Source organism: Salmo salar, chromosome ssa09 (assembly GCF_905237065.1).
Source record: "Salmo salar chromosome ssa09, Ssal_v3.1, whole genome shotgun sequence".
Lineage (NCBI taxonomy): Eukaryota > Metazoa > Chordata > Actinopteri > Salmoniformes > Salmonidae > Salmo > Salmo salar.
The window spans coordinates 140,867,176-140,891,563 of record NC_059450.1 but is presented as its reverse complement, the minus strand read 5'-3'; the positions used below and the strand labels follow the sequence as shown (position 1 = coordinate 140,891,563).

Here is a 24,388-nt window from a genome sequence, read left to right as displayed (position 1 = left end):
AAGACATTAATATATATACACCATTTAATATCATTATTATACTGAACAAAAATATAAATGCAACATGTAAAGTGTTGGTCCCATGTTTCATGAGCTGAAATAAAAGATCCCAGAAATCTTCCATATGCACAAAAAGCTTATTTCTCTCAAATGTTGTGCACAATTTTGTTTACGTCCCTGTTAGTGAGCATTTCTAATTTGCCAACACAATGCCACAGATGTCTCAAGTTAAGGGAGTGTGCAATTGGCATACTGACTGCAAGAATGTCCACCAGAGGTGTTCAGAGAATTGAATGTTCATTTCTCTAACATAAGCCGCCTCCAACGTCGTTTTAGAGAATTTGGCAGTACGTCCAACCAGCCCTGTGTAACCACACCAGCCCAGGACCTCCACATCCGGCTTCCTCCCCTGCGGGATCGTCTGAGACCAGCCACCCAGACAGCTGATGAAACTGAGGGGTATTAATGCCCTTTTGTGGGGAATCACCCATTCTGATTGGCTGCGCCCTCTGCCCAGTCATGTGTAATCCATAGATTTAGGGCCTAATTTATTTATTTAAATTGACTGATTTCCTTATACGAACTGTAAACTCAGTGAAATTGTAGCGTTTTATATTTTTGTTCAGTATATAAAATTGTTTTAAGTTATTTATTTTCTGTTAATATTTTTCGTTCTTAGTATATTCACAAGGTTGGTGATTGTTTCACTACCATAGAGTCTGGCTTTGACGCGAGATAATGCTCCCATCATCTTTAGTTTGTTATTCCTTGAGTTGGTTAACATTCAAGTAGTTAAAAAGGGCAGATGATTCTGGTCAGTCTGGGTGCTGAGGGAGTGGGTCAGAGGTTCTTACGGTCAACCAACTCACTTTACAGAATGCACACAGAGAAAGTGCTGTCCACACTGACCAGGCCCTACAGTAAAGACTTCTGCATATGTCTTCCAGTAGGAGTCAGTATCAATGTCTACAGTGTTAGTCAGGATGTCAGTCAGGGCTAGCCAGTCTCCTAGGTTAGGTTAGGCCTGTCAGAGTGGACTAGCCCCTGTGTGTGTGTGTGTGTGTGTGTGTGTGTGTGTGTGTGTGTGTGTGTGTGTTGACCAACTGGGGTGGAGGGGACCAGGCTTCGTCCCACCCAGCACTATGTGTGGTTCTGAATGCCTGCGGTCCAACTGTGGTCTACTGAGATCCAGAAACCAGGGCTGGTCTGACCTTTGCTTCCCCTCATATCATTATTATGCATCTATACAGGTCAGTTGAAGTCATCATGCAAGGCACATACCCTATCCAACACTATCCTCACCTCAAGACCTCCCTGCACTCAACAAGCCTCTACTACCAATTGCCCCCTTGACACACAAACCAGAGAAATGATTAGCATTGTTAGACTCTAAACTAGCTTGAGTGCTCTCCCCGATGTACCTGCTCCAGTAAGCTATGCACTTGTAAAGCTTATTTAGGAGAGACACAATAAGAGGGGGCAAGAAAATGAGAGAGAGCGAGAGAAAGGGCTCCTAAGGACTAATTTTCAATGAGACAGCTTCTTTTTAAACATCTTTAAACCATATCCCCAAAACAAACATTAATTTCCTGTCTACCAACCCCACTTCCTGTGTTGTGCACCGCTGAAAACAACTCCCCATCCCAAAAAACACTGTGCTTTTGGGACAATTTGCTTTAGTTTTCGAAAGACAGGATGGAGGGACTGGAGGTGGGAGATATGACAGTCCCTGGTCCCTCTCCTGTTTCATTTCTCTGGGGTCTCTTCATGCCATCCATCAACGTCGGCCCATCTCTCTCTGGGGTTTCATCTTGGGTCGTAGGTCAAGGGTCAGAGGTTAACCATTCAGCATGTAGACCACTAGCTCGTAGGTGCACATCATGATGGCGGTGTTAGGGATCTGGCGCACCAGGTGGGTGGTGAGGCCGCGGTACAGCGCCCGGTAGCCCTCTTCCTTGGGCACCGTGGTCAGAGTCTGGAAGAAGGAACGGTACTTGGTGCCTTCCTCCCGTAGCCGGGTCCGGATCACTTCTGTAAAGAGGGGAGAGAAGCACGTCCATGTCCTGGTGATTCAAAATAAATACTTTCCCAATACTAGATTCCATACTGGACTTAAATATAATTTACTCTCACAGTAACATGGTCTAAGGTGCACGTGTGGGCTCCCGCGTGGCGCAGTGGTCTAAGACACTGCATCTCAGTGCAGTGCCTGGTTTGAATCCAGGCTGCATCACATCCGGCCGTGATTGGGAGTCCCATAGGGCAACGCACATTTGGCCCAGTGTCGTCCGGGTTTGGCCGGGGTAGGCCGTCATTGTAAATAAGAATTTGTTCTTAACTGACTTGCCTAGTTAAATAAAGGTTAAATCAAATAAAAGGACAACCAATATTAACTACAGGTGCTAACTACTATAAGGACAACAAACACACAACTGACTAGAAACCCCCTATCCTCCACTCAGACCACTCCCACCCTCCTGCTCCCAGAATGCACTGCTCTCACCATGGGGGTAAGCGATGGACGTAGCACAGGTCTTGGAGGTGGCGGCGGCGAGCATCATCCCCACAAAGTCCGAAGCGTCCTTGGACGTCTCCTCCTCCTCATCCATGTGCTGCGCTGCCTTGGCCTCCAGGATGCGCCGCTTGATGCTCTCATAGATGACAAAGTGGATCACAGTCTCCGAGATTCCAGCGTAGGACGCTGACATTCCCCGGTAGAACCCTCGCAGGCCTTCTGTCTGGTACACCCGCCGCAAACACTCAAACGCATTCATGGGCTTCTCCCCGCGGTTCCTATGAAAAGACAGGCGGAATTGGGTTTTACCAATGGTACAACCTACACGACATCCTAAATCCACCTCTAGCCACTACCGACTCAGACGTGTGTGTTTACCTGGAGTCCAGCTGCATGCGAGTCTTGATGAGCCAGATAGGGTTGGTAGCTGTGATGGCTGTGAACCCTGAGAGGAAGGACATGAGCTCACATTTAGATACACTTTACTTAATAGACTAAACACCACTAACACTTGGAGTGTTTGTCTACCAAGCTGCAGAACAAAACACTGTTCAAAACGATCAGAAATAGTGGCAGGTTAAATTACCTGTCAACACCACTTCCAAGAGAGAAAGGAGCTCATTAACATACCACAGTATGACAAGGCCAAGGATATCTGTGTTGTGACCGCATGTGTGATGTAACGTGTGTGCATGTTAGTGTGTGTAAAGGTTACACTCCCATAATAATCAGTGTTAGGCTGCTTTTGCCCAGCAGTCTTGACACTGATCTCAGGGTTATTCCTAGCTCCGCATCACATAACTACCATGTACCAATGAGCTCTATGTATCACATATCTCTCTACCAATGGCAAACAGGCGTCTTTTCTCACCTGCCTGTCAACACATCAGCCTCATACCGGGGCCAGTCTATTCCCCTCTCCTGTATCACAGAGAGAAGCCGGTTATGTGGCAAAACTAGTTCTACAGGTAGCAGCACCTCATGGGGCCACTAGAGGGGGTATTTGAGGCGTACATGGGCTAACTAAAAGCAGAGCCGAACTTGACTAGACTGGTGGAAGGACCAAGCCATGCTGCTCAGAGGGATAGGGTGTTAACAGAAATCTGTCAAAAACAGTCTCATGTTGGCTCTAGTTCTCCATTACAGAAACATGCAGTGCTCTTTAAAAGCCCTGCATACCTGACTGACCTCAATTCTAAAGGGTAGAAGCCAGGAGTCTAAGCTACATGACATATTGCATTCCTCTTAGGATCACTGTGTCACTGGACAGAGCGAATGATAATAGGCATGCTAACTTGGGGAAAGAACGGCCATGGGAAACGCTCTGCATTACATTAGGCCTAACAGACTTTGCAGACGGAACGTCAACAATAAATAGACTTTATTCTACTCCCTTGCCTTTGGAAAAAAACATCCTAATAACATGCACAATGAAAGACGCCTTATGTCAGAAACTAGTTTAGCCACTAGGCTAGAGGATTAGGTCATATGGGGAGCTGTCACATGAAACAACAGGCTGAGAGCTGCTGGACAGATATACTGTAGCGTGAGACTAGAATATAGAAACCTAACCCTAGAATAGGAAGGTGAGGTAGGGGACCTCTACAGAACTAGTCAGTCTGCGTTGGACTGGACTTACCACCACTGACCCGGTCAGGTCCAGTCCTCTGGCATATCTGACCAACACAGAAGTGGTCACATCACATGACACTCCAGGTTAGGCTATCATCCAAATTTACTACCTAGAGCTGACTGAATACTCACAGAAAAATGTATGACTGAAAAGTATAACTACCAATGAAAAATCTAGAAATAAAACTGAAAAAAAGACTACATGTATAGTGTTAGAATGTGGGTGTGGTTACCTGCCAAGCCAGCAGATACCATGTGGACCTGTGTGGAGTCCGGCTGAAACACTCCATTCAGTCTCTCTTTGGTACTGGAGTACGCAGCAAAATAGATGGCTCTGGAGTAGGACACAGGGTCCAGGGATTAAACAGAGAAAATTATACTTTACCGCACAGGAATCAATATCTTCACCATCCCTGGTGGGGAATCCCTTGTCCTGCCAAGGAACTTATGACAAACAGTAGAAGGCCACAATTAAGAAAATAAAGTATTGAATGTTATGGTTGGGCAACATCTTTACTGCAAAACTAATTAGTCTCTCTCATAACCCACATTATGTAAAGAACAACAGCCTCTTATACATGTAAACCACTAGTCTTCTTCCAGCAGCAGTGTAGCTAATTAATGACACAACATTACCTAACACACTAAACTCTATTGTCCAACTAGCTACTAATGTGACTGAGCTGATTATGAATAAAACCATAAGGACTGGGCTGATAATTAGGGGTGTTACGGTACATGTATTCCTACTGAACAGTTCGGTATGGGGACCTTGGTTCGGTCAACAAGGACTTGGCTGATTATTAGGGGTGTAACGGTACATGTATTCCTACTGAACAGTTCGGTATGGGGACCTTGGTTCGGTCAACAAGGACTGGGCTGATTATTAGGGGTGTAACGGTACATGTATTCCTACTGAACAGTTCGGTATGGGGACCTTGGTTCGGTCAACAAGGACTGGGCTGATTATTAGGGGTGTTACGGTACATGTATTCCTACTGAACAGTTCGGTATGGGGACCTTGGTTCGGTCAACACTTGAACCCGAATGAACACATACATTTAAAACACTAGGCCTATAGGCATTGCCTACGCTGCGTTGTACGCCTTAAGTAAATCTGGTTTAAAAAAACATCAGGCTATTCTGTTAAAACACCTAGAGCCTATGCAAACGTTGGAATCTTAATTTCCGCATTTCAAACAGTCTTTTTTTCAGGTGGTGGGGTGGAGAAACCAGACGGATTCTCCATCATTGTTTAAATCTCCAGTTTGGGAAAATGTTGGTTTCCCAGTAGATTACAATGACAATTGACAGAGTTATGGATAAAACGTTAACAGTAAGTCGCTACTGCTGAATGAGAATAACATATGCAGCTGCTAACACCTCAAACATGTTGACACATTTACGCCAACGTCAGCCCAGTATTCCTACCACCGGAGCAATCATATACCATAATGACAAAGCAAAAACATGTTTATAGACATTTTTGCAAATGTATTAAAAATAAACAGAAATGTCACATTTACATACGTATTCAGACCCTTTACTCAGTACTTTGTTGAAAAACCTTGGCTAGACACTACAGACTCGAGTCTTCTTGGGTATGACGCTAGAAGCTTGGCACACCTGTATTTTGGGAGTTTCTCCCATTCTTCTCTGCAGATCTTCTCAAGCTCGGTCAGGTTGGATGGGGAGTGTCGCTGCACAGCTATTTTCAGGTCTCTCCAGAGATGTTCAGGACATTGAGACTTGTCCCAAAGCCACTCCTGCGTTGTCTTGGCTGTGTGCTTAGGATAGTTGTCCTGTTGGAAGGTGAACCAGGACCCCAGTCTGAGAACCTGAGCAGGTTTTCATCAAGGATCTCTGTACTTTGCCTCAATTCTGACTAGCCTCCCAGTCCGTGCCACTGAAAAACATCCCCAAAGCATGATGCCGCCACCACGCTTCACCATAGGGATGGTCCTCCAGACGTGACGCTTGGTATTCAGGCCAGACAGTTCAATCTTGGTTTCATCAGACCAGAGAGTCTTGTTTCTCATGGTTTGAGAGTCTTTAGGTGCCTTTTGGCTAACTCCAAGCGGGTTGTCATGTGCCTTTTCCTGAAGAGTGGCTTCCGTCTGGCCACTCCACCATAAAGGCCTGATTGGTGGAGTGCTGCTTGTCCTTTTGGAAGGTTCTCCCATCGCCACAGAGGAACTCTGGAGCTCTGTCAGAGTGACCATCAGGATCTTTGTCACCTCCCTGACCAAGGCCCTTCTCCCCCAACTGCCCAGTTTGGCCGGGCGGCCAGCTCTGGGAAGAGTCTTAGTGGTTCCAAACGTCTTCCAATTAAGAATGATTGAGGCCACTGGGTTCTTGGGGACCTTCAATGCCGCAGACATTTTTTGGTACCTTTCCCCAGATCTGTGTCTCGACACAATCCTGTCTCGGAGCTCTACAGACAATTCCTTCAACCTCATGGCTTGATTTTTGCTGACATGCACTGTCGACTGTGGGACCTTATATAGACAGGTGTGTGCCTTTCCAAATCATGTCCAATCATTTGAATTTACCACAGGTGGACTCCAAGTTGTAGAAGCATCTCAAGGATGCTCAATGGAAACAGGATGCTCTCGAGCTCAATTTCGGGTCTGATAGCAAAGGGCCTGAATCCTTATGTAAATAAAGGTATCGGTTTTTCTTATTTTATACAAATGCAAAAAAATAAGAAAAAAAAGTCATTATTGGGTATTGTGTGTTGATTGCTGAGGATTATTTCACCAATTTTAGAATAAGTCTAACGTAACAAAGTGGAAAAAGTCAAGGGGTCTGAATACTGTATGTTTATAGCCGCGGATATGCACCCATTCTCGGTGGTTGAGAAGAATATTAGGTTTCAGCACCTCGTGAAAGTGCTCGAGCCACGTTACGAACTTTGCCCTTTCAAAGGGTAGTACCCGCTCTATATAAGCTAGAGCAAAAGTTGACAACGAATTGGCCAATGCACCCGTGTTGCACTTGGACCTCCAGGGCTACAAAGAGCTACTTAACAGTGACAGCCCATCACATTAGCAGGTAGCCAAGTGGTTAGAACGTTGGGCCAGTAACTAAAAGGTTGCTAGATCAAATTCCAGAGCTGACAATGTAAAAATCTATCGTTCTGTTCCTAGGCCATCATTGTAAATAAGAATTTGTTCTTAACTGACTTGCCCAGTTAAAAAAGAATAGTAAATTAAAAATTTCAATTAACCCAAGAGTGAGAAATGAAAAGTACATGCTACAGACACGCCCCCTTTGAGTCACACAAGTGCCCATATCTCTCTGTGAGAAAACAAAACATAGCTGACATTGTATAGGCCTATGTTTACATATTGATTTCACACATAGTGATTTATTTCAGTGTTGTTGATGAGTAATCGTGTTTTCATTTAAGAAAATAGTGTTGTTATTCCTGATTGTGCCGTCATCAGGCATTTTACGACTCATGATCATATATGGAGTCAGGAATACCAACACTTTGTATTAACGTTTTGGCCAACCCAACAAAATTCACATGGAACTGTGAATTGTCATTGAAAGCATGGCTGCATTCCAAACACTTTAAAGACACACCCTATCCCCTCAGCCCTCAAATTAAGTGGACACTTCTGATGATGTCTGACGAGTATACACTTGCATGGCAAGGAGTGAGGGAGGAATGACTTAAAATGGACTGCCCTTGCCCGGAAAATCATCACTCATTCATCCCGCGATGATTGTGTTTTCAGCCACCGGTGGGTGCTTTATATGCGCTACAGTTAATTATGATTGCATGTCTACTTATATTAGATATATCATTATTAATATACGCATACAGTATGATAGCTAGCTAATTAAATTCATTAATTAATTATCTAACTAACGTTAGTCTGCCTAGCTGAAACTTCTGAAGAAGGAAAATGTTTTATTTCTACAATTTCCAAAAGCTAACCAAACAAAAACATTATTACTTTTACGAGACGTGTTTGTGCCGTCATGTGCATTAGTATCACAATTTCTAACCTTTTTACATTAGTTTGTACTTACACTTGTATGTTAACGTACCGATATTGATGTTGAGGTTTTAAGTTTCGGCTGACTTTTCTTAGCGGATGTACAATCATCGCGAATTGAATTATGGGGCGTTTCAGGCCCCAAAGTGAACATAATTGTACACTCGCAAAAACAAGAGCTTAGGGACTTCCCTTGTTTGGCTAATCGTTTGGACCGACGTACAAGATGGTGACGGGGATTCCCCTATGGGCATAAGGCGAGGATAAGTGGACAAGGGTGTGTATTTTATGAGTTTGAAACGCAGTCTAAGAAGCGGTAGAGTTATTCTATGGGCACTATTTTTAGGCTTCTCGTTTTTAAGTTTTGTTTTTGCATCTTTTACTTTCGGTTTTGTACACTAGCTTCCAAGAGCTGAAAAATACAATATTTTTGGCTATAGAAAATATATTTCACAGCAGTTTAGATGGTACAATGATTCTCTACAATATACTTGCTTGTTTTGTCACAAACTGAAATTAGGCAAACTATTAGAATTTTATCAACCAGGAAATGGCTGAGCAATTTCTGCATAGTGCATCTTTAAATATAGTTACTGTTGGCATTTCATTTTCCCCCTGTAACAAAACTGCAATATGTAACGAACCATGGATTTGGTGAACCATTACACCCATACTAATTAAGAATAAAGCCAACGGCAATAGCGACTGGGCTGAGTGTTTCAGTTTAAATAGGCATTATTGGACAAAACACACAGTGCTAAAGGGAGTAGGTTTGCACAATTCTGGTATATATATTTTTTATTTTAAATCATTTTAAATCATCCTCCAACCAGAAGTACTGGTTGGAGGATTCCAGATTTCCTGCTTATCCCCTCCTGGTACTAGGAAACTTCCAACCAGGATTCATGAAAAACCTAGGAATTTTGCAACCATAAAATAAATACATTCAGAAGTACTAGGCCTAATCTCTTAGTCTATTTTCAACAATTAGCTACCTGTAGGTCTAGAAGCACATTTTCAAAGTGACAAAGTTTGTGCCTAGCCAGTGCCAGGCTGTTTCTGCTTCTTCAGTGAATTTGTCATTGTCTCACCGTGTTTGGGTAGGCAGAGATGTAGCATTGTTGACCGCAGAGACGGTGAGTCAGGCAAACTACAGGTAGTTTATACCTTCATCCATCGTACATGTTATGTCAAACTTGCCCTGAGCAACAACAAAAATCTAAAAACACTTCAGAACTGACCACTAAAAGCTTCTCAGTCACAGTGTGTGGTGTGTGTGTGTTTAGCCTAGGCTATATATTTTGTGTTGTGTCAGAGGTCCAGGTGGTTCGACCCTGGGAGAGATCTGCATCAGCATCTACCTTGACAGTGTCAACAAAGCACTCTGAACACGCTTAGCACAAGCTGTTGTTAGACTTAGCATTAGCTAGCGTCTACCATTAACTATTAGCTAGAGTCTGCCATTAGCTACCACTTAGACTCATCATCATCAGTGGGCCAGGGGATAATTAGCATTTGTAGCAATTTAGCATTTAATATTTTCGCTCCCAGTCCTACAGATGGTTAGCTAACTGGCTGGCTAGAGTACAGTGCTACTCAGAGCCCTGATCATGGCAGCTTTCATCGGCTTATCTCTCTCATCCAGAAACCCTCATTTATCCTCCACGACTGACAGTGTTATGTAACAGCATTAAACCTGTGGGATGGACAGCCTGGTGCTGAGCATTAGTGCTGTTTGTCCAGTCTAAAAAAATAACCAGGAGTAAGATAATCACTGTGATAGTGATGGATTCACAACTCCTCTCTGTAAAAGCACCATTGTAAGATGTAAAATGGATCCCCGTCAACTTGATGACCCCAAACACTATAGTGACACAGTAACATCCCAGAACCTTTTGACTCTATAAACAACGTCACCCCTTAGACATTCCCACAACTGAGAACTCAAAGAGAGTGCAGTTGACCGCCAGTGGGTCAATGTCAGATAATGTTAATAGTAGCTCCTTCCACATAGTCTAGGCTAGATTAGGGTTGTAAAGGGAGGGTATATTACAGGAAACGTTTGACATTTACCAGTCAACTACCAGATTTTTGGTATCTATCAAGGATTTTAAGTAATATATCAAGATATGTAGCTGCTCTTTTGGGTAACTTAGATAATCACAGGTGTCTAATAGTCTCTGGTCCTCTGTGTGGCCTTAACATGTAAAATAGATGAACAAATTTAAATTAGATTTTAAAATAAACAAAATGAATTGAAAAAGTTGTCAAATATTATTCTATATATAAACTTTGAATACCATTGGTGTTTAAAGGTAGACTCAGCGATATGATGTAGATGCAGAAAGTAGAACAGGATAGTGGGTCAATTTAAGCAACAGCTAAGAGCGTTGAAGCATGAGGCTCAACTTCTCTGCTGTTTTGGTGCCCTGGCTACCATGCTGTGAACAGCGTGAAGCGAACCCATGCACAGATACCGTGTGTGACAGCGAAGTATTGTATCTTGCTCATCTCAATATCTCCGGTGCTGCTTGTGGCAACGTCATTTTACTGAGTCTACCTTTAATATGAGGGTTTCAACACGTGTGTGTGTGTATACAGTGCATTAGGAAAGTATTCAGAACCCTTCTCTTTTTCCACATTTTGTTACGTTACAGCCTTATCCTAAACTGTATTAAATACATTTTTGTTCTCAATCTACACAAAATATCCCATAATGACAAAGCGAAAACAGGGTTACAAATTTGACATTTATAAAACATATTTTATTTACATAAGTAATCAGGCCCTTTGCTATGAGATTAGAAATTGAGCTCAGGTGCATCCTGTTTCCACTGAGCATCCTTGACATGTTTAAAAAAACTTTACTGGAATCCACCTGTGGTAAATTCAATTGATTGGACATGATTTGGAAAGGCACACCTGTCTATATAAAAGGTCCCACAGTTGACAGTGCATATCAGAGAAGAAACCAAGCCAAGGTGGAAGGAATTTTCCATAAAGTGCCGAGACAGGATTCTGTCCAGGCACAGATCTGGGGAAGGGTACCAAAAAAAACAATAGCATTGAAGGTTTCCAAGAACACAGTGGCATCAAACATTCTTAAATCGAACTGAGAAAAAGGGGGAGAAGGGCCTTGGTAAGGGAGGTGACCAAGAACCCAATAGTCACTCTGACAGAACTCCAGAGTTCATCTGTGGAGATGGGAGAACCATCACTGCAGCACTCCACTAAATCAGGTTTTTATGGTAGAGTGGCCAGACAGAAGCCACTCCTCAGTAAAAGGCACATGACAGTCTGATTGGAGTTTGCCAAAGGGCAGCTAAAGCCTCTCAGACCATGAGAAACAAGATTCTCCTGTCTGATGAAACCAAGATTCAACTCTTTGGACTGAATGCCAAGCGTCACGTCTGGAGGAAACCTGGCACCATCCCAACGGTGAAGCATGGTGGTGGCAGCATCATGCTGTGGGGATGTTTTTCAGCGGCATGGACTGGGAGACTAGTCAGGATCGAGGGAAAGATGAACAGACCAAAGTACAGAGAGATCCTGGATGAAAACCTGCTCCAGAGTGATCAGGACCTCAGACTGGGGCAAAGGTTCACCTTCTAACAGGACAACAACCCTAAGCACACAGCCAAGACAATACAGGAGTGGCTTCGGGACAAGTCTCTGAATGTCCTTAAGTGACCCAGCCAGAGCCCGGACTTGAACCCAATCAAACATCTCTGAAGAGAAAATACAGTGGCCTGTGAAAATATTCACCCCCTTGGCATTTTTCCTATTTTGTTGCCTTACAAACTGGAAATGAAATAGATTTTTGGGGGGGTTTGTATCATTTGATTTACACAACATGCCTACGACTTTGAAGAAGCTAAATATTTGTTATTGTGAAACAAACAAGACAAAAAAACGAAAAATTGAGCGTGCATAACTATTCACCCCCCAAAGTCAATACTTTATAGAGCCACCTTTTGCAGCAATTACAGCTGCAAGTCTCTTGGGGTATGTCTCTATAAGCTTGGCACATCTAGCCACTGCAATTTTTGCCCATTCTTCAAGGCAAAACTGCTCCAGCTCCTTCAAGTTGGATGGGTTCTGCTGGAGTACAGCAATCTTTAAGTCTTTAATTCAATTGGATTGAGGTCTGGGTTTTGACTAGGCCATTCCAAGACATTTAAATGTTTCCCCTTAAACCACTCGAGTGTTGCTATAACAGTATGCTTAGGCTCATTATCCTGCTGGAAGGTGAACCTCTGTCCCAGTCTCAAATCTCTGGAAGACTGAAACAGATTTCCCTTGTGAATTTCCCTGTATTTAGTGCCATCCATCATTCCTTCAATTCTGACCAGTTTCCCAGTCCCTGCCAATGAAAAACATCCCCACAGCATGATGCTGCCACCACCATGCTTCACTGTGGGGATGTTGTTCTCGGGGTGATGAGATGTGTTGTGTTTGCGCCAGACATAGCATTTTCCTTGATGGCCAAAAAGCTCAATTGTAGTCTCATCTGACCAGAGTACCTTCTTCCATATGTTTGGGGAGTCTCCCACATGCCTTTTGGTGAAACCAAACATGTTTGCTTATATTTTCTGGCCACTCTTCCATAAAGCCCAGCTCTGTGGAGTGTAAGGCTTAAAGTGGTCCTTTGGACAATAACTCCAATCTCCGCTGTGGAGCTTTGTAGCTCCTTCAGGGTTATCTTTGGTCTCTTTGTTGCCTCTGATTAATGCCCTCCTTGCCTGGTCTGTGAGTTTTGGTGGGCGGCACTCTTGGCAGGTTTGTTTTGGTGCCATATTCTTTCAAATTTTTATAAAAGATTTCATGGTGGGTGCTCCGTGGGATGTTCAAAGGTTTGGATAATTTTTTTAATAACCCAACCCTGATCTGTACTTCTCCACAACTTTGTCCCTGACCTGTTTGGAGCACTCCTTCGTCTTCATGGTGCTGCTTGCTTGGTGGTGCCCCTTGCTTAGTGGTGTTGCAGACTCTGGGGCCTTTCAGAACAGGTGTATATACACTGAGATCATGTCACAGATCATGTGACACTTAGTTTGCACAAAGGTGGACTTGAATTAACTAATTATGAGACTTCTGAAGGTAGTTGTTTGCACCAGATCTTATTTAGGGGGTGAATACATATGCACACACCACTTTTCCATTTATTTTTTTAAACAAGTAATTATTTTAATTTAATTTCACCAATTTGGACTATTTTGTGTGTCCATTACATGAAATCCAAATAAAAATCAATTTAAATTACAGGTTGTAATGCAACAAAATAGGAAAAACGCCAAGGGGGATGAATACTTTTGCATGGCACTGTAGCTGTGCAGCGACGCTCCCCATCCAACCTGACAGCTCTTGAGAGGATCTGCAGAGAAGAATGGGAGAAACTCCCCAAATACAGGTGTGTCAAGCTTGTAGAGTCATACCCAACAAGACTTGAGGGTGTAATCACTGCCAAAAGGTGCTTCAGCAAAGTACTGAGTAAAGGGTCTGAAAACTTATGTAAATGTAATATATATATATATATATATATATATATTTTGTTTTTATAAACAATCTAATCAATTTAATAACAAGGCTGTAACGTAACAAAATGAGAAATGTCAACGGGTCTGAATACTTTCCAAATGCACTGTAGACATGAAAAGACTGCTGCTCTGTTTTTACCTCTGCTGCATCACAACATGAGCTTGAGACTCAGACTTTGAACTATGACTAGGAACAGAATATAATGGAACCATTTTTATCATTAAAATAACTGTCCAGTGTTTCTAGATTTCTGTGAAATATGACCTATAATGAATTATAAAACTGGTTGTTTGGATCCTGGATGCTGATTGGACGAGCAGCGTTCCAAACCGTGCTGTATTGGCTGTCACAGAAACACCTACGCCCGCTAACAATTCCATCTGAGAATTTGCCCTGCACCTCCATAAGAATTCTTGTTGCTGTCTGAATTTATGCATTTACTTCAACTCGCACATCATTTCCTCTTGCATGTAGTTTGGTATGGCGGGGGTTAATATAAGCCTTGCCTGTCTGACATCGGAAACAATGTTTAACTGTTGGATTTTGATCTCTGTAGTAGCATACATAGATTGAACAGTGCCCAGATGAAAGGAGACAACTTTTTCCTGAGCCAGTCAAAATCACACATCAACGTCATTATCACCAGTAAACGCCAATAGAAAATAAGCTCAAACAAACAAAAATGCAGCTAGTGTACTGTCATTCCAGGTTCAATGTTTATGTTTGATGTGACTGAGTTAGCTAGCTAGCAAGTGACAAGTACATTATCCAGCCTGCATAGCAACCATTGTGTTTTGCGTAGCAACTATGCAAAAGGAATTAATTATTGGGTCTCATCTGTAGCAACATGACCAAAATAAATAACAAGATTTTTGTCCGGACTATATCTTCTGGAGGAAGAATTAAATTGTATGAATTGACTTATCAAAATAACGTTGTAATAAAAATACATAATTCATTGTTATTTTAATATTCTGGTAACAGTTTTAGAAAAGCAGTAAGGCAGTGCTATATCATCGCGTCGGGCCCACAACGCCATTTACCTGTGACTGTATTCATGAGACAGCACTGCCGCTTATCCTTATTGTTTCATTAAAATAGGAGTTAAATCATGTTCCTAGAATTTCCTACTCTTTGAAATGTGTAGGTGTGTCTAAAAAGCACAATTTTGCAAAAAACATAAAAAATGACAACTGTGTGTGTACTTTAGTGTTTTTATACTTGGGATAGCGCCTTTCAACATTAAAAGTTCAAAGGGACGTCTTAAATTATGTCAAAAAGCTACTTCTGTGTTGGTATGGTGTGGGCGTATACCGGTCATTAAAAATATCCATGCGAATAGAGTGCTGATTGGCCAACTCAGCCAATGAGCCAACATGACATGCTATATAAGGAAATAGCATTTTTGAAACGGTCTGTTTGAGATGGGGCTTTTGAAGTGTTTTTTCTCCAATTTATGTTTGGCCACAAATACGAGTATAGTAAACAACAATATTTCGGTATATGAACTTTTAAAAGTAAGATCTTCACTGGACAGTTACTTTAATCACTTTTGGGGCCATTGGAATGAGATATGATTTGGCTCAGCTCCGTTTCCATTCAATCGGCGACAGATTTACATGTGAATATTCTAAAATCTGTATAAAACAACTTTCCCACCAGAGATGTTTCCATCAAACGGACTTTTTGCAGATAAAAAGCTGTGCGTGATGACAGTGCAGATAAAAATTACTTTTACCCTTAAATTCCCATGTACATGAAAAATACAAGTTAAATGGGTTTCCATCGCATTTGCAACTTTACTGATGGTTTTGTCACAAAAACGGTTGCGCTATATAGCAAATGTGTCCACGCTAGTCTTGGCACATGCGATCTAGCCAACAGCTCGCAGATACAGTGCGGGTAGGCTACCTACATTATTAGATTATTATGGATAAGAGCAATATTCTTTGTATTTGTCAAACAGCAGCCATGCATCGATAATCATGTCACCAGAATAAGACCCTCAATATTTATTGGGAAGGAGCATCAAGCTCATCACCATCCACTTTCACCATCCTGTGAAGAACATCTTATTTCATCTGTAGCCTAATAAACTGCATGCTTCCCGAGTCGTAGTGGGAGGACCACACAACATATCATCACGACTCCAAGTTTACTTCAAAATTATGGTTATTATATCAATATTTGCACATAATGGCGTTTCCACCACCATTTCTCGCATAATCCATTTTACCGACACAAAAAGATCCCATCATGTTGAATGAACAAATTGTCTGTCTGCATTTATAAACTTGTACCGGTATTTAATGTTTCCATCAGCCCAGTTGACTTGTTTCATGCGACAGGTAATTAATCTGCATGAAACAGTTAGATGGAAATGTGGTTGGTGATATTGTTTATCCTGAAATATGAAATTATCATACAGTACTACAATTTCATTAAACTACTTTTTTTTGGTAATGTTAGGTGCTTACCTGGAGGGGGCCACACCCACTAGATTAGGCCCCAGGCCCCTGAACAGAGAGCGTGCTCCTTCTTTCTCAAGAATCAACCTGAAGACAAAAACAGAATTCCCTTACCCACCACTCACAAATATTCACATTCTATTCACCGAAACTTCAGTGGAGTTCATAACAATTAACTAGGAATAGGGTCTGCCGAAAGACTTGCGACAACAACTTGTAGAGAGAAAAACATAATGTATGATAGGATAGGAGTGATAGGATATATCCTGCTGCTGGGGTAGGCTACAGATCCCCAGACAGCCCTTTTCCTGAACGTAGGAGAGAGGGGCGCTCTAGGAGTTGGATTTTAGTCCACATGGCTCTGCCTGCCAAGGAGACATGAGCCAGAGCAAACAACAACAACATGGGGTTTTGTGTGGAGGGAGGGATCCAGCAGCCAAACCCCACGAGGGGATACGGGGTAAAGCAGAGGGCGTGTAAACGCCCAAAATAGACCACCTAATTTTTACTCTCTGGTTTCTTGAGACTTCTACGCGTTAGAACTGTTTACTGTGAAGTTTCATGTGCAAAGCTAGAGGGCAATGACAGTAATAAATCCAAAACAATCTAAACCAATAACACAAGCATAAAGTATAGTATTTGTAGTGTTTGATGGTTAACAATAGACATCCCTAGACATTGAAATAAAAGCCTACACCTGTTTGATCTTGCGAGCTGATAGACTGTATGTTAGTATGACAATGCTAGTAAATCAAGTTGTGCAGGTAGAACATAATACCCACTTGAGGCAGTGCAGGGGTCCTGGAGGGGACATGCGTGCTACGCTGGGCCCATTGACGGTACTGAGCTGCACCCCAGACATGTAGAGTGTGATGTGGGATGACTGTAGTCTGGTCTTCACCACCTCCAGGGGACAGGTCAGGATGGCTCCTACCGTTCCCCCACACCTAGAGGAGAGCAGAGAGAGAACAGAGAGATGGGAAAGGGTAGAGAGAGCATGCGTGTCAGAGCAAACAACCCACACAAACTGATGGAACAGCTACGAGGACAGACGTAGAATTGTGTGCTTTTTTGAGGTGGCAGCAAATATTGCTCAACTGCTTGAGAAAAGCAGCAGACAAACTGTCTGTCTGGAAGGTGCTTATTCCATTACAGAAATACACGGTGGATGGAATCCAGAGACTAGGGGAGGCTTGTGGATCCGTGTGGAGACTAGGGGAGGCTTGTGGATCCGTGTAGAGACTAGGGGAGGCTTGTGGATCCGCGTGGAGACTAGGGGAGGCTTGGCGAGTCAGCACAGTAATGCCCTTCATCTGAGGACAACTGTTCTCGGCTGGAAAGAATAAATGCAATAACAAATACTTTGTGCCAGTACCTTTCACACACCTAATTTGACCTAACACTTTCCAAAAGCACACAAATGACCAGGCTACCATTGACTGTGAGTCTGAGCTTCTTTATAGGAACTCATGAATACAACAACACGGTTTTGAATGCAATGGGAGCAGGATGATTTGAAAGAAGTAGACTAAGTTCTACGAGTCCTTTGGGGGACATATGGCGAGTAGAAAGTATGTGTTTATAACCTAGCCCCGAGCAATTGCCCTGTGTTGTATTGTAAACTATGAAAAGACACCGATAAGAGTGTGAATGACAAGACAGTGAGGGAATGTTTTCAGCCAAACCTGAGTAGATTACAGCTACAGGCCTAACTCTGTTGGTATGATGGTTGATCATTAAACCATACTTCTATTGAGGCAGATACAGAGGGAGACGGCCACAGTAAACAGAGGTGGAACTGAGGGAAGCCGACATACACACCTGGCACATGTGGACTGCGACAGAGCAGCCGTTTTCTTTTATAAAAACATAATTGTATTTCAGCACCCAAAGAACAACCCGCATTTACACAGGACAAATACAGCACCCCAATAATAGTACTGTGTAAATGCAGGCTATTCTTTGGGTGCTGAAATACGTTTTCTTTTATAAAAACATAATTGTATGTGATGTCGGGACCTCCAGCCCTGTTGATTAGGCTACTACCGATAACAATTCTGGAAGGAATATGGAGGTACACTAATGTATTGATGTCAAGTCACTCTCATACCACATACAGTAGGGGTCTTCCAACCCTCCCTGACATATTACACAACTGGTTGTCTGAGCTGAAATTGGCCATGTGCCTTCGTTTACAAGCATTCAGGAGCTCTCTTGCTCTCTATTCATCCATCTCTGTCTTTTGCCATGAGTCTGTGAGCAACATATGCAGGAATGCTTCTTGCCCTGAAGCCTCAAGCTCCGCATGCGCCTTCACAAACTACAGTGAACCAGCTGAAACGTGAGTCCTGAAGTCTTCAACAATCTTTAAAACACCCCATCTGTTGCATCACGCAATTGTCCATATGAATGTGCATAGTAAGAGTCTATATAACAAATCAAGTCCTCATCTAGCCCTTGGTCTTGACTCAGTTTCATTACAATACACATACGAGTCATTGAACAAAGGAGTCTTCTGTATGAGGAAGTTTTGTTAAAAGCCCCGACTCTCAGTCTGAACATTAACAAGCATCTTGCAGTACAGTTTTGGAAGCATAAGGACCTTATCTTTCATATCAGGAAGATTTTTTTCCCTTCTAAAAACAAAATGTTAAATTGATACACACCTATATAGGGTTAGTGTTCCCACACTGCCATATCTCAAATGTTCCAGCCATGTTTACTGAAAACAGAGGGACCACCTGTGCTAATTAGCTATCAGGCATGCTCCAGACACATGGGTGTAATGAAAGAAGGCCGGTTAAAACAGGGTACAGTAAGTGTTTTTTTGCATTTATTAAATTATTTTGATATTATATGAAAGAAGAGGGCTTTATGTTTCTAGAACCGTGTGGTAATGTCGAATCGATTCACGTTTCGGTGGAATATTTGGCTGCCAGAGCCAGTCTACCTCTGAAAATAGCATACCTTGGACCATAAGGAGTAACGGTAACATTAGGCTCTTTACGAGCACATCTTGGGCTAGCTCGCTACAATGTCACACCGACACAGTGTGAGCATCATTACTATTTATTTACCATTACAACTTCGGGCTGCGTAGCTAGAATGGTTTAATCGGAGAAGAGTTTCCCCATCGGCTGTGGCAGATCAGGTAATTTATAGCTGACCATGGTATGACCTTGGAGGGCATTTGTTTTGGTTCTGACGCCGCATCTTGATCAGATGCCTTTGAGAGAAACCCCTTATACCTCCGTGAGAGAAACCGGATAGTTTACGGCTTACCACAATGTTAGACCTTCTTTCTTTAGTTGCACGATTAGCTCAATAGTTTGATAGTAAAGGATAATAGGCAATGTTAACATTAGCTAACGTCAGAATATGTGAAATAAGGTCAAAACAATGGCATCCGAGCGCACGTGCTAAAACAAGTGCAACAGCGTGGGTTATGGCTAAAAGTCGGACAATGGTAATAACAAAACTCGTATACAATTGAAGAGCAGGCAATGTTGTGTGGGTGAAAAACTTCTACATGGCACCGGAAAATAGATTTCCCTACCAAAACCAGACAGCGTCAGCTATGTCATTGAATTCAGCTAGCTAATGTTAGCTAGCAAAACAGCTGCTGCAGGCACATCATCATGGATACGTCTAGACTAGCAGCATCTAACGTGGTAGCCATCTAGATGTTTTACATATAAAATACATCTTTGCATTTTATATAGCTTGCTAGCTAGTTTCGTCTTCCATTCAATGATGGTAACTAACGTTACACTGGACTGTATGACTAGCTAGCGATTAACTATGATACTCACCCTCCAGCAAACAGATGAACTAGGGTATCTCTCTGACTCATTCTGTCTCATATTCCCAGGACCCGGACGCAGGGCACCACTTTGGGTTAGGAGACAAGGGGGGCTGACGACAATGAATGGGTAACTTATTGATCACTAGTCCAATGCGCCGTGTTGTGGTGGAGGTCAGTTGCTAGCAAAAGCGAGTATATGTAACGCGTTAGCTACAGTAGCTAGCTTTCCAGGCTAACCGTTGCCTTCCCCTGACTGAAAACTTCGCGGTCACGACAGTGACTTTGCGTCTCTTCCGTGTTAACAGGGATACTAATTTGCCATAGTGGATGTATTTTTCTAGTGAATGAATCCAATTCGTTGTGATATACTTATACCCCGACACACCTTCAGCCTGACTCTTACATTGCTCTCCTTCACCCCTTGCCTCACAGAATGCTACAGCGACAGGTCAGAATGTTTATCGTCGAATGGGAAGGCGCAAAACAAAGGCTGTGATTGGCGGATGTGTACCAGTACATTATTTAATCCCGCCCCATCACTACTTTTTCACGTGATCAGGCATTGAATGGAAGCGTGCTCGTGCTTTGCTACGACAAGCTTCAAATCAACCAAATAAAAATTGTATTGGTCGCGTACACATACACTATATAAACAAAAGTATGTGGACACACCTTCAAAATAGTGTATTCGGCCTTTTCTGCCACACCCGTTGCTGACACATGTATAAAATCGAGCACACAAGCCATGCAATTTCCATAGACAAACATTGGCAGTAGAATGGCATTTCTGAAGAGCTCCGTGACTTTAAACTTGGCACCGTTCCACAGGTCAGTTTTAAACCCTGCAAGAGCTTCCCAAAAGTGCTGTGTGAACATCTTGTAGCGACGTCTAGGAGAAGCAACGGCTCAGCCGAGAAGTAGTAGACCACACAAGCTCACAGAACTGGGCCGTCGAGTGCTGAAACGTGTAGCAAATCGTCTGTCCTCGGTTGTAACACTCACTACCGAGTTTCAAACTGCCTCTAGAAGCAACGTCATGACAATAACTGTTAGTCAGGAGCCTCATGGGTTTCTATAGCCGAGCAGCCGCACACAAATCCCCGCAGCAATGTCCGAAGTGGAAAGTCTTCCCAGAAAGGTGGACCAACTCAATATTAATACTCATGATTTTTATAATGAGATGTTCAACGAGCAGGTGTCCACATACTTTTGGTCGTGTAGTGTATTTTGCAAATGTTATCGCAGGTGCAGCGAAATTCTTATGTTATTAGCTTTAACATTTCAGCGTACCTAACAATACATTTACATTACATTACATTTAAGTCATTTAGCAGACGCTCTTATCCAGAGCGACTTACAAAATGGTGCATTCACCTTATGATATCCAGTGGAACAACCACTTTACAATAGTGCAACTCCCCCTTAAGGGGGGGTTAGAAGGATTACTTTATCCTATCCTAGGTATTCCTTAAAGAGGTGGGGTTTCAGGTGTCTCCAGAAGGTGGTGATTGACTCCGCTGTCCTGGCGTCATGAGGGAGCTTGTTCCACCATTGGGGTGCCAGAGCAGCGAACAGTTTTGACTGGGCTGAGCGGGAACTGTGCTTCCTCAGAGTTAGGGGGGCCAGCAGGCCAGTGGTGGATGAACGCAGTGCCCTTGTTTGGGTGTAGGGCCTGATCAGAGCCTGAAGGTATGGAGGTGCCGTTCCCTTCACAGCTCCGTAGGCAATCACCATGGTCTTGTAGCGGATGCGAGCTTCAACTGGAAGCCAGTGGAGAGAGCGGAGGAGCGGGGTGACGTGAGAGAACTTGGGAAGGTTGAACACCAGACGGGCTGCGGCGTTCTGGATGAGTTGTAGGGGTTTAATGGCACAGGCAGGGAGCCCAGCCAACAGCGAGTTGCAGTAATCCAGACGGGAGATGACAAGTGCCTGGATTAGGACCTGCGCCGCTTCCTGTGTGAGGCAGGGTCGTACTCTGCGAATGTTGTAGAGCATGAACCTACAGGATCGGGTCACCGCCTTGATGTTAGTGGAGAACGACAGGGTGTTGTCCAGGATCACGCCAAGGTTCTTAGCACTCTGGGAGGAGGACACAAGGGAGTTGTCAACCGTGATGGCGAGATCATGGAACGGGCAGTCCTTCCCCGGGAGGAAGAGCAGCTCCGTCTTGCCGAGGTTCAGCTTGAGCTGGTGATCCGTCATCCACACTGATATGTCTGACAGACATGCAGAGATGCGATTCGCCGCCTGGTTATCAGAAGGGGGAAAGGAGAAGATTAATTGTGTGTCGTCTGCATAGCAATGATAGGAGAGACCATGTGAGGAAATGACAGAGCCAAGTGACTTGGTGTATAGCGAGAATAGGAGAGGGCCTAGAACAGAGCCCTGGGGGACACCAGTGGTGAGAGCGCATGGTGCGGAGACAGATTCTCGCCACGCCACCTGGTAGGAGCGACCTGTCAGGTAGGACGCAATCCAAGCGTGGGCCGCGCCGGAGATGCCCAACTCGGAGAGGGTGGAGAGGAGGATCTGATGGTTCACAGTATCAAAGGCAGCAGATAGGTCTAGAAGGATGAGAGCAGAGGAGAGAGAGTTAGCTTTAGCAGTGCGGAGAGCCTCCGTGACACAGAGAAGAGCAGTCTCAGTTGAATGCCCAGTCTTGAAACCTGACTGATTAGGATCAAGAAGGTCATTCTGAGAGAGATAGCAGGAGAGCTGGCCAAGGACGGCACGTTCAAGAGTTTTGGAGAGAAAAGAAAGAAGGGATACTGGTCTGTAGTTGTTGACATCGGAGGGATCGAGTGTAGGTTTTTTCAGAAGAGGTGCAACTCTCGCTCTCTTGAAGACGGAAGGGACGTAGCCAGCGGTCAAGGATGAGTTGATGAGCGGGGTGAGGAAGGGGAGAAGGTTTCCGGAAATGGTCTGGAGAAGAGAGGAGGGGATAGGGTCAAGTGGGCAGGTTGTTGGGCGGCCGGCCGTCACAAGACGCGAGATTTCATCTGGAGAGAGAGGGGAGAAAGAGGTCAAAGCACAGGGTAGGGCAGTGTGAGCAGGACCAGCGGTGTCGTTTGACTTAGCAAACGAGGATCGGATATCGTCAACCTTCTTTTCAAAATGGTTGACGAAGTCATCCGCAGAGAGGGAGGAGGGGGGGGGGAGGGGGAGGAGGATTCAGGAGGGAGGAGAAGGTAGCAAAGAGCTTCCTAGGGTTAGAGGCAGATGCTTGGAATTTAGAGTGGTAGAAAGTGGCTTTAGCAGCAGAGACAGAAGAGGAGCATGTAGAGAGGAGTGAGTGAAAGGATGCCAGGTCCGCAGGGAGGCGAGTTTTCCTCCATTTCTGCTCGGCTGCCCGGAGCCTTGTTCTGTGAGCTCGTAATACAAAACAATATACACAAATACCCCAAATGTAAATTAAGAAATATCCAAACGAGCAATCTCAGAGTCTGGAAAATAACTAAATATATGTATAGGATGGTGTTTATAGACAGTAGGCTATAAATAGGAAAGGTGTGTACAGCAGTAGTTATTTACAGTTGATTTATTTATTTGTAATTGTTATGAAATCTCTTGATGTACCTCGTTTTCAAGTGTCCGAATGAAAAAAAATGTACCTGCAATACTTAGTAACAATAATAATATGGCAACTACTGTTTAAAAATAATAATAATAATAATGTAATAATAAAATAAACAAACATTAGTAGCATAAAAACTTTTATATAACTACTAATAGGCCTACAAATAGTACAATTACTGCTACAACTACTAATACAACTACTAAAACGAAGTACCTATAATATACACTGAGTGTACAAAACATTAATAAAACCTTCTCTTTTCATGACATAGACTGACCAGATGAATCCAGGTTAAAGCTATGATCCCTTATTGATGTCTCTTGTTAAATCCACTTCAATCAGTGTTGACAAAGGGGAGGAGACCAGTTAAAGAAGGATGTTTAAGCCTTGAGATAATTGAGACATGGATTGTGTATGTGTTCCATTCAGAGGGTGAACGGGCAAGACAAAAATATGTAAGTGCCTTTGAATGGATTATGGTAGTAGGGGCCAGGCGCACCGGTTTGTGTCAAGACTGGTCCACCACCCAAAGGACATCCAGCCAACTTGACACAATTGTGGGAAGCATTGGAGTAAACATGGGGCAGCATCCCTGTGGAACGCTTTTGACATCTTGTAGAGTCCATGCACCGACGATGCATACAATACATACATATTTACAAATATCTTCACATGGGGATGTTTCTATTAGTTAAAACAGTTTGATCTTAACATCACTGTGTGATTTTAATGGCCTGATTTCTATAGGTAAATTATTCCAGTCAGTTGGGCCTGTATCTTAAAGATCTTACTCCAACTTCATGATGTACCCTTGGAATTTGTCATTTCTGCTGTTGTTGAAAG

General features: G+C 43.3%; 1 protein-coding gene across 1 annotated transcript; it reads right to left on the bottom strand.

The window, feature by feature from the left end:
• LOC106613130 (solute carrier family 25 member 36-A) lies at nt 1–20,425 on the bottom strand. The gene is made up of 7 exons (XM_014215088.2): nt 19,976–20,425; nt 16,946–17,110; nt 16,173–16,250; nt 4,381–4,481; nt 2,894–2,960; nt 2,504–2,793; nt 1–2,031 (listed from the first exon to the last, which is right to left on the bottom strand). Exons 1-7 carry the CDS (start codon nt 20,014–20,016, stop codon nt 1,838–1,840), a joined length of 936 nt encoding a protein of 311 aa, XP_014070563.1. The 5' UTR covers nt 20,017–20,425; the 3' UTR covers nt 1–1,837.
• Between the last annotated feature and the right edge of the window lie 3,963 nt (nt 20,426–24,388).

What these genes read in the sequence shown, in the direction of transcription:
- LOC106613130 (XM_014215088.2), bottom strand. Translation starts at nt 20,016, where the DNA reads ATGAGTCAGAGAGATACCCTAGTTCATCTGTTTGCTGGAGG. An exon ending in GGACCCCTGCACTGCCTCAA is followed by an intron (nt 16,251 to 16,945) that starts GTGGGTATTATG and finishes TTTTGTCTTCAG; the next exon opens with GTTGATTCTTGAGAAAGAAG. An exon ending in GTGGGTGTGGCCCCCTCCAG is followed by an intron (nt 4,482 to 16,172) that starts GTAAGCACCTAA and finishes GTCCTACTCCAG; the next exon opens with AGCCATCTATTTTGCTGCGT.